Below are 19,768 nucleotides of genomic sequence, written 5' to 3'. Positions count from 1 at the left end.
GATTGGATCCGGCATCATTTCATTGAGGCTGAGTGTGTCATTTCCTGAATAAATTGTATTCAGTGAGTGAATGAATGAATTATCCCTTTGTTTGAATAGACATTCAAGCGTTTGCGAATGACCATACATACCATTAAGTGGCTGAATGAAGCCTGCACAAATGGCCTCAAAACATTTTGCTGGGCAGCCATCAAGTACTTTTTGGATGAAATGGAGCAAAGGCAATTGTGACTGTGCGCCATTTTGTGCTATTTGGATAATGGAGACGTCATGATGAAAAGCAGTCCCTTCTCTGAGGTGTTTTTTTTTTACACAAATCGAGATTTATGGTGATATTTGGTCTAATTGATTGAATAATCATTTCATTTTGAAATGCCAGTGAGGGAAGTGTAGGCATGTATTTTTCTGAGTGACAATGTTCTCAAAGGTTCTTTGAGCTCCTTTGTTCATCATATTGAGTCAGCGGAGAGAGCAGGAACAGCCTATTCTGCTATTGGTAATGAAATTCTCAGATTTGCCCGCATGAATCAAATGATGATGATGATTCTGTCAAACAGATGGAGTGATTCAAATTAGATAAAATAATCTGACTTTCTGTGTAGAATACAGAAAGATCACTTCCTTTTCCACTAAGAGAGATCCACTTCCCTCCTCTGACCTCATAAAATAATCTACAGTACATTTTCTGCACAGCGCATTTTTCTCAGTTCAGCATACTGGTTTGAATATTTCTATGCAAGTGTTAATGTGCAAATAGGACAAAGGCGGCAACGTCTCTGAATAATACATTCCATGAAATCTATTGGAAAACAAAGAATTGCAACTTTTATTTGTATTCATGTACAGTATGAACTACAATCTCAGGTATCAATAATTGAACATCATCCTCAGAGAAATGAGTTGGACTCCTTACAAGCACAGTCTCTTGCTTTTTTCTTCTTTTTGTTTTAGCTTTTTTTGTCTTTTTTTAACAATTGAAGCACATGTAAAATTATGATCTGAAGATCTTTTTTTTTGCATTATGTTTTTGAAAATATTTTTTTTATTTTGTAGAAATGTAACCTTTTGATGACTATTCTCTCCAAAAATGAGAGAGAATATTCCCACATACAGTAACCCTTCCTATACATAGACAGTAGGCAGAATAACACACAAGAATCGGATCACCTTGGCTTGGGGTTTTGCACAAAAATCAAGCTCACTCTGCTGGTGTTTCAAGTCCAACATTCTGCAGGTCAGTCTAATTTCATTCTGGCATTCAAATGTATCTCCACATAAAGCCATCCTGCTCACGCAAATACCAATACAGAGATATTCCACTCATCGTGATAACTCACAACCCTCATCCCCAAATATATATATAAAAAATCTCAACCTTTTTTTTCACTGTAGCCAGCGTCAACATTGAATCATTAAGCCACCAAAAGCATTGAAAAGGTATTGAGCATTGAAAAAGAAAACAGTAGAAAGGGAAAGAATGGTTTACTCTACGTTGTTACCATTGATGGTATTATTCTCGCCTTTCGTAACCCAAAATGAAAGGCTGACAATGAATAGCTTTCGCGAGGCATCACCAGTCATTAATCTGTATTTTGTATAAATCGTAATAAATACATTTAGGGGACTGATTGATAAAAAGTATATAATTTTGTGCGTGTGACAGTGCTTAATGTGGCTCACACTAAAATCTATGTTAGTTATCTTCACTGAGATGAAAATCAATAGATGAGTACGGCTGCTGGACATTTATGTTAAAATGTTCACATCATTCAGTGATATATCATTCAAGTAACTGAACATGTTTGTTGCACTGCAAAATAATGTCACACAGCTCAAATCCCATAAGAACTGTTTTTAAATTCACATTCAATTGTCAGTTTTGTCGATAATTTGTCGCATTTCTGAAATTGCCGGTGGGAATTTAAATATGCTTGTTGCATAGAGACCAAAGTGAAAGGCATATCTACCTCTCCTTTCTTTCTGCACAAGGTCACTGTTTCCATGGCGACGGTCTGATGGCTAGTTTTGCCTCCTTGTTCCTTATCTTTTTTTTCACTCCTCCTGCTTCATATCAGCAATATATTTGTTTGAAGACCCCTTATGGCCATTGTGGGTTTGGCTCGCCTTTTTCCGCCCTCTGTTTATCACTTTTCTTCCCTCTGTTTATCACTTTTCTTCCCTACCTCCCTTTTCCTTAAGCCTTCCTCTTTGAAAAGTAAATGAAAAATCAAAGCGCACACAGACTACAGGAGAGACAATGTTTTGATGGTCTATAAATCATGCAACATCAAAGTGTGTGTGTTTTTCTCTGAAAAATTAGACTGAGCAGGGGTCACTTCAATATCAAAGGCCTCTCCCCCCCGTTAGATGTCGGGCGCAGGGAGAGTGGAAAAGTCTCATGCTGTTTTGTTATCAGCTTTCCCTCTGTTAGTCTGCAAATGAACTGCTGATACAGATTAATGAGCTACAACCCATCTCCCCTTATTTTCTTGCAGGTTAGCTGCTTCACTGACTATGTTAGCCCCCGTCTGCTTTAGTCTGACAGGGTCACACTACATTACAAAGCAGCCTCATTTGCCTCTTTATCTGTTTAACAGATGGACTATCAGCTCCCATGCTCGTGACCCTGGGGTGATGGCAAGGTAACGCGACACTGAGTGGACGTAGATCATTACTAGGTTAACAGGGTGGCTACATACTGCAGCCTTATGCTCCCCTTCATTTTCCCAAGCAATATTCTGCCGTCGTGCGGCACATGCCGGCGGATAAAGCCAGACAAATGAGACATGGCGAAGGGTGAAGAACGTGCCTGAGCTAAGTGACAGAGACAATGAAAGAAACAGAGGACATGTAAGAAAGATGAGAGGGGAAGACAGGGAAGATCAAGCCTTATAAGAAGAGAGGAGGTGTACAAGGTGAGAAATTGTAGAGGTTGAAGTGTAAAGTAAAGGTAGAAGGAAGAGTGGGAGCAAGAACTTAATCTTAATTAAAGTGAAGGACGTATGGTAGTTTTTTAGGAGCCACAGGGGAAATGCAGTTACTAATTTGGCTGCCTTGCTCCTCAGGCATGCTGGCTTCACTGCGATATCATCCAGAGCTCTGTCATTAGAGGATCTAATTTGGTGTTGAGTGACAGTCAGCTGGAACATGACAGCATGAATAAACCCATTTTATGTTTATTTTTACTCTTATAAAACACTGCTGAATTGGACATGGTGGCCTAAAAAACTAGCAGATTTTAAATTGGTAAATACTTATACATCTTAAAACGGTGCCCTCAAACAAATCACATTATTATCAGGTAAAATCTAAACATTAAATGAATGGCGTTATATGAATTTTTTTATCATTTTCTACACATGAGCTGTATGTGTTTGCTTGTGTTCATTTGTTTTGTAAACCATTCTTTCTCTTGTGCAGTATTACACAGAAAGAGAGAAATAAAATGAGCTAAAAAGCTATCACAAATTGTTTTTCTTCATTTAGCCACTAGACATACTTTTAATAAATAATCTTTGTTTTTGTAAAGACACTTGGTAAAGTATCATATGTCGTCCCTTTGCCAAATGGTGGTTCTTCGTCATTACAGACATCACCTCTGTCAGGTTAATGTCATTTTGACGTATTTTTTATCTTCACATTTGGTCCATTGTACTCCAAGTATGAAACTGCTGACACAAGATGTTTAGTCAAATTCAAGATCAGATTTGGGTCTCTTGTACATTGTCTTTTGAGCAGGCTTGAATCAGTAAAGGTTCCTGTGTGGCTGAGCTGTGTATGGTACTGAGCATAGGACCGTGGTGGTAACTGCTCTTGTAGGTGTTGTAGTGGTTGTAGTGCTCCAGAGGAGGCAGCGATAGGTGTCTCTCCATGGCAGCAACACCTGCAAGCTCTTCTTCAACTGTAATGACCTCCATGGAGGAGGCAGGGCCATCAGGATCCTGCTGGTTATGTTGCTTCCTCATCTTGTAGAAAATTACCAGCAGAACAGCAGCCATTAGCGTTATGGCCACGAAGCAGCCAATGATAATCTTGGTAGTTTTCATCACCCTCATCCAGGCCATTGAGGGCTCCCTCTCCATCCGGATCAAGAACTGGAATGGTGTTAAGTCCGCTCTGTGGTCTTGTGGAAATAGGAGTACCTTTTGTTGTCGAGGATGACACCCAGCCAAATGGGGGGAAGTGGCGTTTGGCTATAGTCCCCCGGGGACTCAATGGTCTCCACAGTGACTGTGGTAAAATAGGTCACCCCGCTGTTTTCCACAGAAGTGACATTAAGCACAGCAGAGGCAGAAATGTTGCCTGCTGTGTTGCTTACCATACAGGTGTAAGTCCCAGTGTCCTGCATGGTGACACTAGTAAAGTTCAGTGACCCATCATTGAGTACAGACAAACGTACCTTGTAAGCCCCATGTGTCACCAGCGAGCCATTTGGTGTAAGCCAGCTGATGGATGTTAGCGAGCTTGTACGACATTAAGCTCTGCACCCATGCCTTCTGTCACATTCAAGTCACTGGGTGGCTCCACAATGACAGGAACATCGCACTGGAAGTAGCTGTGGTCCAATTCCCCAATGTAGCGACCTTTATAGACTGCAGGCGAATGGCAACGGGCGCAGCAGCTAGTATTAGCAGGTACTGTCTCCTTCAGCCACCAGCTGAGCCACAGGATATCACAGTTGCAGTTCCAAGGGTTGTGATGGAGGTGGACCCGCTCCAGGCGATGCAACGGTGTGAAGAGGTCATGTGGTAGAAAGGTAAGGTTGTTGTGAGCTAGGTTGAGCTCCACCAGAGACTGAAGGTCATCAAAGGAATTCCTCTCTAAAGTTTGTATCTGGGCATGCATCATCCACAGCTTCTGGAGGTTCACTAATCCTAAAAATGCGCTGGGCTTGACAACAGTGAGCTGGTTTCCTGACATTTCTAGCTCTTCAAGCCTGATCAAAGGTAAAATGTTTGGGATCTCCTTGAGGTTGCACATTCCCAGGTTTAGGTAGCGCAGGTTGCTCAAGTCCTTGAAGGCTCCATCAGAAATGTAAGAGAGACGTTTGAGCTCACCTAGATCCAGCCTTCGAAGCGAGGGGACTCGGTTGAAGGCATAAGATGGTATACTTTCGATCGGGTTGTTCCGTAGCCACAATTCCTTCAGCTTGGACAGGTACTCAAATGCTCCATTGGGGATTGTCGTGAGCCGATTATCAAAGAGCTCCAAAGTGTTGAGACTGGCCAGTCCATTAAAGGCGCCAATTTCAATGTTGCGAATGTGGTTTTTGCTCAGCTGCAGGATCTCCAGATGGCGCAGATGTTTGAAACTGTCCACTTTGATGACCTGGATGAGGTTGTCCTGGAGGTTCAGGTAGCGAGTGTTGGTGGAAATGCCATCTGGGACGTCCCGTAGACTTCGGCGGGTGCATATTACTTTGCTGAATTGGTTGCTGCATGAGCAGACAGAAGGACAGGTCTGAGCGCGAACCAGCCCAGCCACGACCAGGATCTGAAGGGCCAAAAGCAGCACGAATAGGGGGTTGGACAGCGCCCCCTTCAGCCTACGACCTCTCATTGTCTGGCGCTGGAGGGAGGAGATCATTGTGTTCAGCATTCATAGTTCATCTGCTGTTTGAGTTCTCTGAAACAAGAAGAAAAAAGCGAGAAGAATATTTAGTAACCACATAAAGTAGCAATAAGTACATTGTTAAGTTTATCTGGGTATATGCAGGAATCCTGAAGTCAAATGTAATACCTTTTTAATACCTTTTTTAAGACCCTTTCCATACATTTTAAGACCTCATCGCCACTTCGAGTTCTAACCGGTTACATTGACGACACACTTTACCTCACATTTACTATATACAGTATTGATTGTAAGATAGCACAACTAAACAGTTTGATAACTCCTTATCATAATTCAGATAGAACAAAGCACAAGAGAATGAATTGTGTAACCATAAAATGATATGATAAATGATATATATCTTATTTGATCATTGTTTTGTATTTCCTTTGAAATTATTTATCAGTGATTTATTTCCTCAGGTTTAAAAAAAAGCAGCCTTTATCGATTCATGAGGAATTGTTTTTTTCATTCAAAGCAATATCTCAGTACTTTTTACTTTTCACTATCATCTCATTTATTGTCACATGAAAAAACCCTCTCAATAACGTTAATCAAGTATGTGAAGAGGCCGGATATGGCCCTTGTAGAAATATAAAATAATGTATTATCTCCCTCACATCAAGTGACTAACAAGGAACTTGTTACTCTGTTATCTTGTAATAGATTGAATCAGATTAGATTACTCCATTCAGCCAAAGTGTCAAAGTATATGCCTGAGTGTGCTCAAGATAAAAAAATAGACCAAGACATGTATACACATACAGCACAGCCTGTACCTCCCACTTCCACACAGCAGTGTTGATGTGTGGCTATCACACCTTATTATCTCATGCTCCCAATGATGGTAACCTACATATACACCAATATGTACTGTATTCTTAAGCTATGGTATATGTGACATCAGTTAAGTAATGCAGGCACTATTCTTCAATGCAGTTAGTGCCTTTGCCAAGAACAAAGCACTCTTGCATGCGGCAAGAAACATTAATCTCGCCTACTGGGTCCTTAGATTGAAGTATTCTCTTTGTCTCTTTCAAGCTCTTCCAACTCAAATGATCTGTTAATCATCTCTTTCTATCAACCCACACCACAAAGACAGGACAGGTGTTTTCTAAACTGTAAAAATAGTTAACTGAGATGGAAATGTTCTCTGTAAAGATGAGTGGCTGGCTTAATCAGTAGAAATGAGCCTACATGTGGCTCGGTTTTGCACCAGCCAAGCTGCCACACCAGCCGTGGTGTTGGGAGGCTGCGGAGAGACGAGCCTCTGCTGGGCATCAGATCGAATGAAGCCTCCTGCTGGCAGGAGCTCATTTTGTCTGGCTGGAATTACAACAACCCTGCGTTGCCACCCAAGACAAGAAAATGTCAGACATGGCAAACACACTGATGGAGGATATTGACGGTCAATAAAACATCTCCGTTTGCAATTCCATCCGATTGCTTTAAGAAAAAGTGTAAAATCAGCAATGACCATGTTGAGCTACCACTCATAGAGTAATTATAGTTTTTTTCACATGCCCTCTTCATAAAACACTATATCTGAATACATTTCATCAGCACAGAATGCATCATTACAAAAAAAGAAGAAAAAACGGTTCAAACGTACTTCCTCAGTTTGTTGGTGCAACACTGAGTGGATTAATCCCATCTAGGCACACTCAACATGTATTCAAAGCCACTGAAAGCAGTAGCTACTTACATCTCAAATCCTGCCAGCAACATAAAACACACCCACCATTACTTTGCTGCCCCTGCACCAGCAGCAACTGGCATTATGTCCGACACCACTGTGATTTGCCAAAATGGTTTGTTCTAATGAGTTTGTTGGAAAAGTGCTAGGCTAACGTATGTCTTAATCGGGGCACGCATAGCAATGCTATTATAATATAAAGCAGAGCACTAAAACTACAATGTAAAATCATTAGAGATTTCTCATTGTTGTTCACGGTAAGCACAACATTTCACTCCAATTGGCCAAATGTGTTTTCTTGGTCATTTCCACACACCAGGGAGGCAAGCTTGGCAGTTTCTACTGGAAGCCACACAATAATTGAGGTAGCGCAACAAAAAAAGAGAAACTGTGTCTTAGTCTCGATGTATGAATAGAACAATCTCGTGGTTCGAGAATAACAATGTTAACATTTCTCCACACAAGTAATATTGAGTAAAATAATACATCTGAGCATGAAAAGAAACATTGCATTATTGAACGTTTGCTTTGCAGTCACATTTTTGATTTGATGTTTGTCTAAGCTTGTTGTCATTAAACATTTCCCCTCTGAGTTCTAAGAAGGGATTTGAGCTGTCAAGATAATTCCAACCAAACGGCAAAGTGATAAAGATCTCAATTTGCACTTTCACTATCAGACAAAAAAAGTCACATGTTCAAGCATGATAATCTCATGTGTGGCACACAATTATAATACTGATATCATTACAGTTAGTACCCGATGGTATTGACACTCTACAGTACATACTGATATAATCGCTATAACAACTCTGACTTAGTACCCCTTAGGAATCACAAATCCTACCTCCTACAACCCAGAAAAGAAGGAGTCATATTCCTACATGACTCACTGGGAGTGTGAATTTGATAGAGTGGATCAAGGTGTAGGAAGGCAAGTCTCTCATTATGAATGCAAAATAAGTCTTTGACCACATGGAGGGCTTTTCGTGGAAATAAATGTTGTCTTGCTAATTCAGTCAGAACACTAATGATCTGGTTTTATCCTCGTTAGTGCTGATGTTATAACCTTTTTTTTACTTTTATTGTCATTACATAGTACAGGTACTAGTAACGAAACGGTTTCTCTGCATTTGACCCATCCTAGTGTTAAGAGCAGTGACCTCACAGGCCATATGGGTTCAACAAGACCTGTGTACAGACCATGTGTCTGAGATACAGATGAATAACAATTATGACATCTTGAATGCTAATGAATATGTTGGTATAGAGAAGAATCTAAGACAGGACCTAAGCCAACCAACAAATAGTATAACCAAAGAGAGAGGGGGTTGAGGCTGGTGATATTCTACAATTGTAGTATTTCCAACCAATCCTAGGTTACACCAAAACCAATGCTGCCGTTTGTTTGTCTGTCAAATCCTACTTTCTCTGTGGCATTCAGCCCAAAGGCCATTTGTTACTCTTAAATCTTAAGAAAACAGGTCACACATGCATAGTTTCATTTTGTTACAAAGGGGACACTGCAATCCTAAACAGCAGGGAGCTGTAGTTATCCCAAACAGTAGTAAATTAATCATTTACTGGGGACTATCTTTGGCTGCAGATTAATATACGTATGGTGCACTAGTAGTGGGTAGAATTGACTCAAAATAAACTATCCCTGTTTTTTGCACTGAAGGAACATGTTAATCAGTGCAACATTGTGCTTCCTTTGTTACTTGGGTTTTTGGATCATTTTGTTATTTGTTTTTTTCAGGGGATTTGTTGGCCAAAATAAATAAAACTATGGTCTAGTGCCAGCAGTATCATTTAAAATGGTTTGGATTGACAATTAGCCAATCGATGGATAAGATGATTAACAGTGAAGACTTTTTTTTCTTGTGTTCAAATTCTGTGTACAGCTTTATATCTAACGTTGGGCTTTGCTGGTTTTCAAATCTAGCAATGAGGACAAACGCAACCAGCCGTTACCGCTGCTGCTGCCTCACTCTGACCTGCAGACTTGGAGTGCTTCACTCTTCAGTTCTGCTTCACCTGGATAAAAAAGACAACCGCCCCACCTCCGAATCATGGCCTAAGTACGCAGAGTTCTGGTATTAAAGGGCAGAACTCCGCGTATTAAACGCTTGTGTTTCTGGTGGTAGTTTTTATGGTGTCGTGCACCGTTGGCCCTAGGAGCTGGCATGTTGAACTGAATTCAAGAGAAAGAGAAAGAGAAAGAGAAACTAAAGTTTGAAAAGCAAGCAAACGATTTAAGTCGAGGGCACACACAGAGCTTTTCATATTTATTATCTCATTTGATCATTCAAATACTTAAACATTTTGAAAACCATGTGGCCATCTGGAATAAAGCAGCTGAAGGCTAAAGCTGATCCATGAGTTGCCAGCTGCTTTATATGTTCATGTATGTTCATGTATGTAACATGGCAGTCCTAGGTCTTCCGGTTTCACTTTTAAAATGCAGAATACAGACTGCTGTTACTGTCTGTATTAAATGTACTTAGAAAAGCAAGATAGTCCTTTTTCTTAAACATTTTGTATTTTCTAGGGATGTGTTATCAAAAGAAATACAGTTTTTAGCTTTGTCACTGGTTAACTACATACGTAACCTTACATAAAAAGGACCAAAAGTAAACTGGGCTGTAAATATGTGTTATGCCTCTGACTGCTGTAATGACCAAAACCAATATCCTGCTGTCCCTCACCCATCCCTGCTTGCCATCAACAATCCAAATGTAATGTTTTCAGTTTTAACCCCTTTCATACCATATAAGGATACATTTCTCTTTACAGTATTTGAGGGAACATATTTCTCTTCCTAGTGATAAAACGTAATTGGGGAGCTAATACTTATACTTTACATTTGTATATGTGTGTGCATGTTGTGAAAGGTGTGTACTGTGTGTACTGTATGTACCTGTATAACAACGCATGTGCGTGTACAAACTTAATTTAATAATTAATAAAGTCCATTCTTCTTCTTCTTCATTTGAATGTCATGTTTTTATTTGGAAATTTCTCAGCAAATATTAAATTAACAAGCTTTGTATATTACAACCACACTACATTATTTGATTGAATCTAACCATTTGGCATCATTTGCTTTGGCTGGGCCAGTTGGTATAGGAGTGATGCTTTGAAACAAGAATATTTTCAACATGTCACATTTAGTCAGTGTTTTAAACGAGGTGTCTTGGCGATGCAGCCCTCTATGTTCTGGTGAAAACAAATGCAGGCCACTGCTGCAGTGCACAGTAAAGGTCATGCAAAAGGATGATGTAAACCATGTTTCCGTGTTCTTTAGCTACACCCTGTGTGGAATATTACTTTACTTAGTGGGATGCCTGAAAAGGAATGGAGAAATCATTATTTCATCTCTGAATGGACCCAAATTGAAACAATTTCTGTGCCTTCATTCTGATCATTCTAAGTACAACTGACGGCAGCCACAACGTTTCATTTGTCAAGGTAATGAAAGTAACTTGTGCATCTTGAAGAAACCACTGTAGTAGAACTGTCTGGAGCCACAATATTTCATTCTCAATGGATCCCAGGTAACGTCATCCTGATTGCATGGGGGTGCATTCTATAACGTCTTGTTGAAAGACGGCTGCAGACATGAAGTGGAAAATAACCTGACTTATAACGTAGGTCATACTACTAGGATTGCGGAAGTGTTTTTTTCCTCATCTATGTGGAAAAAGTGCTTCATGAATGGATGGCTGCCATGGGGTCAGGGACAGGTGGAATGGGTCTCCAAGCTATAGGGAACCGGATGCTGTGATCACTTCAGGGACAGTCCAGATTTAATCAAGCTGCCCAAACAAATGTGTTTACTCAGTTGCTTTCACTTCTCTTAGACGGAGAATGGGTTAGAATTCCACATGATATTTGAAGGAGTTTCATAGTCATTTGAGAGTTCAATAAGACATTGCAATAGAACAATGCAATTCAATTATTCTGAATGATTTCGCATAAAAGCTCCAATTGCTCCTTTTTAATTTGAAAGCTGCATTAATCCATTTTCTAGGGCAGGCATCCTCAAACTACGGACTCTGGTCCGGATCCGGACCGAACCACCACTGTCTCCGGACTCTGAGCAAATTATACTTTTCATATGTATTATCTCTCTGTATTATATGTGAGACATCGCCACAACGCATTCGCAACGAGTCAAAATTATCCGCTATGTCCACTGCAAACAGCGCTCTGCATGTCTGACTGTTCCACTGTGTTCCACCTGTGTGTGTCAACGCTTTGGTCCAATCACATTCAGCATCCAGTCAGCGTTTTTTCCCCCCAAACAATCTGCGAATCAGAGGCACAGTAGGGCGGGTCTTCGCGGAATGCGGGTGGGAAAAATGTGTGTGTCTCTTTCAACCTGTCTAAGTCAGAGCGAGAATTTAAAATAAATAAATTCAGAGCAAGAGTTAACAGCTCATCTAGTTCCATCTGTACTGTAGCTAGTAGCCTAGTTTCACCTACTGGGGTGGCAACTGACACTCCAGCTGCCACCCCAGTTGGCAGCTTTGTTTTGAAAGAAAAGTTGTGGCTCATCGGACATTTATGAGAGAAAGTCTCTAATGTCCGAGTGCAAGTGAATGCAGCACAAGATTCACGTCATGTAACCCCTCCCCCGGTCCTGGCGCGAGCGTGGACATACGATTGGCGGCGATTTCATTTTGAACTGGACGGCGCAAAACGAGAAGCATTCGGACCCAAGCACTGAAGGAATGAGGTATTTGCGGTCTACAATGACAGAGAAGAGACTGTCAGTTTGGCTGTACTCAGCATTGAATCAAAACGCTCTACAGCTGTTGATCTTAATACGTTTGTGAGGCGTTTTGCTGAACAAAATGGTAATCGCCGCATTCAGCTGTAATAGACATGCCAACTTGATGCTCTGCTCACGAATGAGCATACACAACTATTAAGATGATGACCTTACGTGTGTAAATATATTTTTTTTCTTTGAGGGGGTCTGCCCCCAAAAAACTGTTTTAAGTCCTGAGAAAGTCAAATAAGACGGTGTGTAAAACTACACTGCCCAGCCAAAAAAAAGTAACCACTTTGATTGAACTAGGCCAGTAGGTAAGGACTTTCCACTGGATAATAACTGAGTATAAAAGAATGCATGACTGAAGTGATGGAGACCATGTTGAAGGCAAACAAAAAGAGGAAATAACAGGTCAAATCAAGCAAATCCCCTCTCAGATTCCACAGCAACCAGAAGAACATAAATACTGGCTGGTGATTTGATTCATCAGCTTTGTGATGGAATAAAAAATGCACAGTGCATTTCCTTAGCTGTGGGTGAGTCCACTGACACCACTGACAATGCTCAGTTGCTGGTGTTTGTGAGTTTTTATGATGAGGCAAAGGGGGAGTTTGTTGAAGATGTGTTGGGCCTGACGATCCTCAGTGGACACACAAGGGGGAATACATTTATAAAGCAATAATGGGAATGCTGAATGAAAGAGGGTGCGGCTGCCTTTATTCATAACTGTGCAGCTCTTACACTGCGACTCTGAGGGGTCAAGCACAGACACAATAACAATGAAAACTGCTGCATACAGATTATTTTTGTTTTTGCAACCTCGTGTTAAGAATCTTGTTGTAATTGTTTAAAAGTTTGAATGACCGTGATAAACGGACCTTTGTCTTATTGAAACATTTATTTTGGACCTTTAAGATTTGTATTTGAGTACCCCTGTTCTAGGGGAACAAAAACATGAATGAAAGCTGACTGATACTTTGACTACCTGACAGTAAATACTGTTGGAGACAAAACATTCAAACAAAAGGATTTAAATAGCTTTTCAGGGTTGACGGTCACTATAGCACAATATTTGCACTGTAAGCAAGCTCTTTTATTTTACACAGTCATTTTATTTAATGTTAATATAAAAACATATTGATTAAGCTTTAAGGTGAAATACAGTTCATGCTCTACGAGTTCAAAGCCCAATAAAGGTGTATGGATCAGAAATATAGTGAGCATATACAGAAACCCCATCTATCAATCTGTTCTCTTTTTATCCCCTAATGGCCTAATCCTTTGAAGACTACAGGGGACTGGAGTACAACCAGTTAATTGAAATGATTTATTTCTAATTCATTACCAAATGTGTTGTCATTGTTCTACTGATTGTAAGATGTAGAGGGTCCTCAACTAGCCTGGACATATTTGTTTTCCGTGACCAACAAAAGAGAGCAGCCTGTCATCCTGGTCTGTTCATCATGAACTATGAGAAATAAAGGTGGTGCAGTTGACCCTCAGACCGGAGCTTAACCTCCACCATCCTCTCGGGGCAGCAGCGTTTCCAGATGGCATGATCGTGTTATTGGAAATCATCAAAATTCTAGATGACCAGGCTCATTTTCTCCCGTCTGTGATAGAATGAAATTAAATTTAAAGAAAGACCAAATTGAAGGCAATCAAACGGCCATCTGGAATTATTGTCAGACAGACGATCAGTGAGGACATAAACCTATAGACACATTTTAATTTGCTTTCAGGCAATATGCTAGAGCATTATGTCGGAAAACGTTTGTTGTTTGTTTAAATCAATCTCTTGTTTCTAATGAGAAGTGTAAAAACATCAGCCATCTAGCCACTCTGATGATTGCAGTCTTGGCTATTGGATTATGACGGCTCTTTTATGTTGGCTTTTATCTATGAAATGGCTTTGAAACGGCCATGACACATACTTCAAACTTTGGATAAAAATGAGAAAAGCCAACTAGTGTTTAGAATTCTTACAAAACTGCAAAATAACGACATAATGGAATACTGTAAGTGTTTTTCAACTACTCTAAAGTCAAAGTGCTTAACCAAATACAATTCTGCATAAATATTCTATGTCAACCCCTTTGAGAATATATGAATCAATTTACAAAAATAACATAATGTGGTTTTAGAAATACAGATCAATTGAACATTTTGTCTTCAGTGATAGTAATGTGATGTTCCTAGCCTTAACTAATAGTCCTTGATCATGCTGCAAATGGAGTTGCTATGATGCAAGAACAATTTCAGACTTGATCTGACAAAAAAGTATTATATGACCATACTAATATAGATGACTCATTTAGAAAATGCGACATATTGGCTTGTCAAGAATAAGAGTAAACCATCTTTACATTTTGAACATTTGAGTTACATTTAACCATGTTGAGCTGATACAGAGCTGTCAGATGTGTATACCTGGGCGCAGCTGTTTTCCAGGAAATTGTACTTGTATTACCGTTCTGTTTGTAGAGTTAAACGGTATCGCATGATAGAACATTCTGGTTTCCTGTATGTTCTTTCATGTGAGGCAAGTAGAGGAAGGTTGCTTATCATGTGCCAAATACTGGAAAGACAGAGAGCGAGAGGGTAAAGAGACACCTTTCAAGTGATAATTCAATTCCTTTTCACGTATCACCATATGCTGCTTCCATTATGATAATTGCATGTGCTAAATAATCTGCAGGGACCTCCATGTTCAAATACACTCTGCCAAGGCTCTGGCTGGTCTCTGCAAAGGGATTACGACAGGATGCCCTGGGTGGCAGACCGGCTGAATGTGAGGACGCTCTTAGTATTCGTGTCACTTGTCTAGCCCACCAATACGCTTCCCATGACTGCGTTCCTAAAAAGAGATCTGCAACATTGGCTGATAGGTTGAAGGGCATTGTGGCAGAAACGAGGCTGATTGGACTAAACGAAAACACGGAACAGTAAAATATGTTTGCATGAGTCATGGCAGTTGGGACAATCTTAGTAATTGGTCACAGATATAAATTAAGAACTCACTGCAAAGCGTGTTGATTGATCAAGGAACAGTGGAAACATATATTGAATAAGCAGGTAGCAGTCTGGGTTTAGGTAGGTGAGTACACACAGCCAGCAGCAGTGGCAGAATAATGAGCTGCACAGGCCCCATAAGCTGCCTTCTTACAGTAGTTAAACAGATCACTGCTAGCACAGGATTTCTGTGATTGGTGAAGTAAGTGAGCTGTATGCACCCGAATGCTGTTCTGCCTGCAAAATCATTCTGAATGAACTTGTGACACTCATTTTGTTTGAAAGATGAATTAATAAATATTTAACTCAAAAAGGTTCCACATCACAGTGATGCCCTTGATACATGTGATGCGTCATCAGTAAAACTTGGTTCTCTCCAAATGAGCTAATCACATATTGAACGTGATTCCTAAAAGTTTCGGAAGCCCTAGAAATTGGGCCATGATAGGTGTGTTTTCACGATATAACACGCACATTTGCAATTTTATGCCCACATATATTGACTATTTTAGTTTGCAATTTGTAGGAACCATTTAGATTTCTCCTATACCCTATTACTGGTGCAGTGGAAATACCTCCAAAAGAACAAAATACAGTCTCCCATTGTTAGTGTTGAGAAAGACAACAGTGTTGCATTAAAAATGACACAATAGCTTCAATGGCCATCTTGGCAGGTTGCCGCTCCCTGCAAAAACGCAGAGTGCTCGAAGGGATTAGTTCACTGGAGTGTCCCCTGTTCAGTCACAGCTATTTGCCAATGAATTCCGGCCATTCTAGTTTGCAAATTGACTGAATAGAAGAAGTTGGAGGCAGGTCTCTCTGGAGCTTTTGTGTTCACATCGGGGTGACAGGATACTGACAACGGATGGCAACATACGTGGTGCAGTCTTTTGTTCTTTTGTTTAAGATTGCTGCCAACCAATGTGCCTCTGTCTCTTGTTGGAAATCCTTTCTGGGGTTTTTGCCCTCTAGCTATCAGTATGTGAAAAGTTATTCACACGTCACTAATGAGTGCAATGCTGAGACTATGTATACAGACGCATTGTGTGAATGTAGATTGGTGTCGACAAAGTCTGGCACCATTTCCGAAACACAAATTACATGTGTGCATCTGAATAATATTACGTTTGAATACCATTGAAGATGTATTATTAAAGTTACAGCATTGTAATTGTTACCTTGGTTGGTGATTGGCTAATGGTTACACAAGCCAAAAAAACATTATGACATCATAAAGTGGCCAAAATCTGATCAGCTCATTTTCAGACAGGTTTTTATATAAATGTATTAGGACAAAAAGTGAGCGAATATTTTGTCCTGAAACTTTCAGAATCTCTTTAAACAGAGGGGACACATGTTTATGTATAAAAGACACGCAAAAGTGGATTTTGCATAATAGGTGACCTTTAAGACCAATAAAGTAAAAAGAGACAACACACACACCAATGTTAAACCAATATATCCAAACCGGTAACAAGACCAAAGAGGTAAGGGCTGGAGCTTTTAAATAATACTTCGCTCCCTATCTAAAATGAAGCTGTGTAAGCTGCAAATGCCAATTTTAAGCAATGCTTGCCATAAGCCTTTTGGCTTGACTGAGTTTTCACTTGACTTGACCAAATGTCAAAGCAAGCGATGTCAAGTAAGGACATCTTTTTTTTGGAGAGTAAAATGTAGAAAGCACAGAAATGGAAATAAGCTTCTCCTTCTCCTGCTTTGCCTCAGCTGACACGGTACTCCTGGCTCTAAGCATTAATATGTTATGGTGAGCAAAACCTCTGTCAAATGTTAAACGGGATGTTACTGTTTTGTAGCCACAGTGATGGATTGTTGGTGCTGAGACGTCTAGTGGGGTTCAGATCTGTATCCGCTCCGAGCCAAGGCTTAAGCACTCAGTAATCATGTTTGGAGTCTTGCAAATGTGCCAAAGATAAAAGCTGTGAGGAAACATAGCGTCTGTATAGCTAATGAAATTGCACCATATAAATTGGCCTATATAGTCTAAAAGCACGGAGTGTGCACCTGTGAGACTATAACTAGGCTGTTTACGCATAATTACCTTCCTGAAAAACAAAAGCATTAAATAATGGACGGAAAATTAAAATGCAGTGAGAATGCCATTATGCCTTGTCGTACGTAGAGCATAAGGAGGTGGATTATTTAATGCTCTGCAAGTCTAAAAAGTATTATGCAAACCATGATGTAACTAAGTACTACCAACTTCTACTGTGAAATGAACCTTATGATCACATTTCTTCCTGCAGTAGCTACACACAGCCCAAGTAGTTCACATAAAAAGAAGCCTTCATATTTTGGTCAAAGATTAAGTGCATGCTAAACCCTTCGGTCGCAAATTGCTTGAATGCAGTGATAAGGGTGTGAGACTTCTATTGATCCCCGCAGTGCAACTCTCTTTTCACTTGGCTCCCTGAAGGGAGGTCAGAGTGTGGGGTCATCTTCACACAGAGCGCCCCTCGAGCTGGTAGTGAGTCAGTGGGGAATCACTGACATGCTCAAGGGCAGGACGAGAATGGCATGTACATTACAAGCTCTTTCCTGTGCGGCTACATGGGGAGGATCTTTAATACCTCCTACTCTGATTTGTTCTAAAGAAAGTCCCAACATAAGGCTAAAAGCTTCTAGGAGTAGATTCGTATTTGAAGAGAATATTAAGAGAGCATCATTAGATTATCCTACTTTGAATGCAATCTATTCACCTAATCCTCTATTAAGAACAACAAGAGAAAATGGGTACCTCTCGACTGTTCTTCATAAAGTACATCATTGCCATGTTATAATATCTGGTACAACTTATGCTAATAAGTATCTTAAAGTGGATCCTAAAGAATGTCCTTTGTTGCACGCAGGTTGAAATCTAACCGTCAAAATTGTAGGACAGGACACTATAAATCCTTTCATAAAGCAACTAGCCCATCCCACAGCAAGGATTCACAGCTTTGAAATGAAATTCCCTTCCACCAGATTACTATAATTATCTACCTCACGGTAAAGAGTGAGCGGAGGATTAAGGTCTGTTTAAAAATAACCACCATCAAATATATTTGGACTCAATAAATGAAAGCTGTAGAGGAGACATTTTCTCAGTGGTGTAATTTAGATTTCTCTCTCTCCCTCCCTTTCTGTTTCTATCTCATATTCTCCCTCCTCTCTTTTCTTTTCTCTCTGTGAATCTGCTTTGATAATTCTGCAGTCAATGCATGACGCTCCGTGGGACACCGACTTAAAGTCAGTCAGAAGTCAAAGCAGGGGAAATGCAATTATTCAAGTGGCAGTCAACAATTTTGTAAAAGATGGATGTAGGCTGTAACAAACATTCTCTCATAAAGGCTAAGATCTTCCAAGAGGATCACAAATCACCACCAGCCGCATGATTATGGCCGTGCTTATGCAAGGTCATTTAGTAGGCCTGGGACTTGTTGTATTGTTGCAACATAAACATTATGTCCTTTTTTTTAACTTTGGACTGTACACTAATGGTGATGATCATTACCTCCCGTTCTTATGTTTTATTATCTACCCAACCAGCTGCTGAACAGACTAGCTGTGGGTGTTCAGGAGGGATTGTGTTTCCTCTGCTGATGGCTGATTGATTGTGTGTAGCCAGTGTTGACAGCATACAGTAGGTAGTCCATTTTGTTTTCCCTTCATTGTTTGTTCATGGGGAGAACTCTCAGCTGGCATGCTAATAAACTGCGATAGATTGGTGTTGTGCCAGAAATCGTATGAACCCTCCCCAGAAAAACGTGTCTCCACATTGGTTTGCATTGTTTGTCCTTTATGATGATAAAGCACATCTAGGCCATATTTGTCCAATCTTTGACATTGTAATTCATGTTATAATTTTCTTAAATGATGCGAATTTAAGCCACACAGAATTAAAACAAAATGTGGATTATATTGCACTGTAATTACTGCACCAAACTTATTTTATGGGGTAAACAACTTTTACCAGAAATCCTTTAACAGCTTCTCACACTCAATAAAATACAACCATAATGTTTTTCTGCTACCTCAGTATTAATGTAAAGTTAACAGACATTATTCTGGGTCTGCTACACAGCATCTGGTGATGTTGGTGATTTTATGTGAAATTAAGACACTCGTTTTATCTTTGAAATGAATTGAACCTTTGTTAATCATGCCAGCAGTTAATCAGCATGTCTCAAACGCTACGATCCGCACATCATGTAACAGAACACGTACATGTCTTTTAACCTGTAAACCTTGGGCTCTAATCCCGAGTTAACACTACCCTGGGTTGTCTTTACCCGTTTGACACTGTTTATATTTAATCCTGGTTAGCCTGAGGCGTACATATCCAGCTGCTGTGCTGCTGATTATGTTCATTTGAGGTAGCCTGATTTTCTCCCCTTTCATGTATAGTTGTTCGAATCAAGCATGTAGCGTAACCCAAGCCAAGATTTATGTTTGTTCAAAACTGTGCACTTTGTACTGTGAATTATTTATGATTTCAGAAAAGTATACATTTATTGTCGGGCTATATGCTAATGTCAGTCAGCTATAGTGTTTACATTTACATATGATGATGTATGTGAACACAACGCCTGTTGGTTTTATTAATGGAGAAGCTAGAAATGGCTTTAACTAATGCTAAAGGAAGAGGTAACCTTAACATTTATTTTAAAATCAAC

General features: G+C 40.0%; 1 protein-coding gene across 1 annotated transcript in view; it reads right to left on the bottom strand.

Annotated features, from left to right (window-relative positions):
- Window positions 1-798: 798 nt before the first annotated feature.
- lrrc4cb (leucine rich repeat containing 4C, genome duplicate b) overlaps window positions 799-19,768 on the bottom strand; it is a 39,711-nt gene continuing 20,741 nt past the window's right edge. The window contains 4 exon segments of the mRNA XM_034221379.1: window positions 799-4,049; window positions 4,051-4,170; window positions 4,172-4,476; window positions 4,479-5,625. Of these exon segments, the coding sequence (XP_034077270.1) occupies window positions 3,702-4,049; window positions 4,051-4,170; window positions 4,172-4,476; window positions 4,479-5,598 (1,893 nt within the window). The 5' untranslated portion in view covers window positions 5,599-5,625 and the 3' untranslated portion in view covers window positions 799-3,701.

Source organism: Gymnodraco acuticeps, unplaced genomic scaffold, assembly GCF_902827175.1.
Source record: "Gymnodraco acuticeps unplaced genomic scaffold, fGymAcu1.1, whole genome shotgun sequence".
Taxonomy (NCBI): Eukaryota; Metazoa; Chordata; class Actinopteri; order Perciformes; family Bathydraconidae; genus Gymnodraco; species Gymnodraco acuticeps.
The sequence above is the reverse complement of the archived record's forward strand: the minus strand, read 5'-3'. Positions and strand labels throughout refer to the sequence as shown.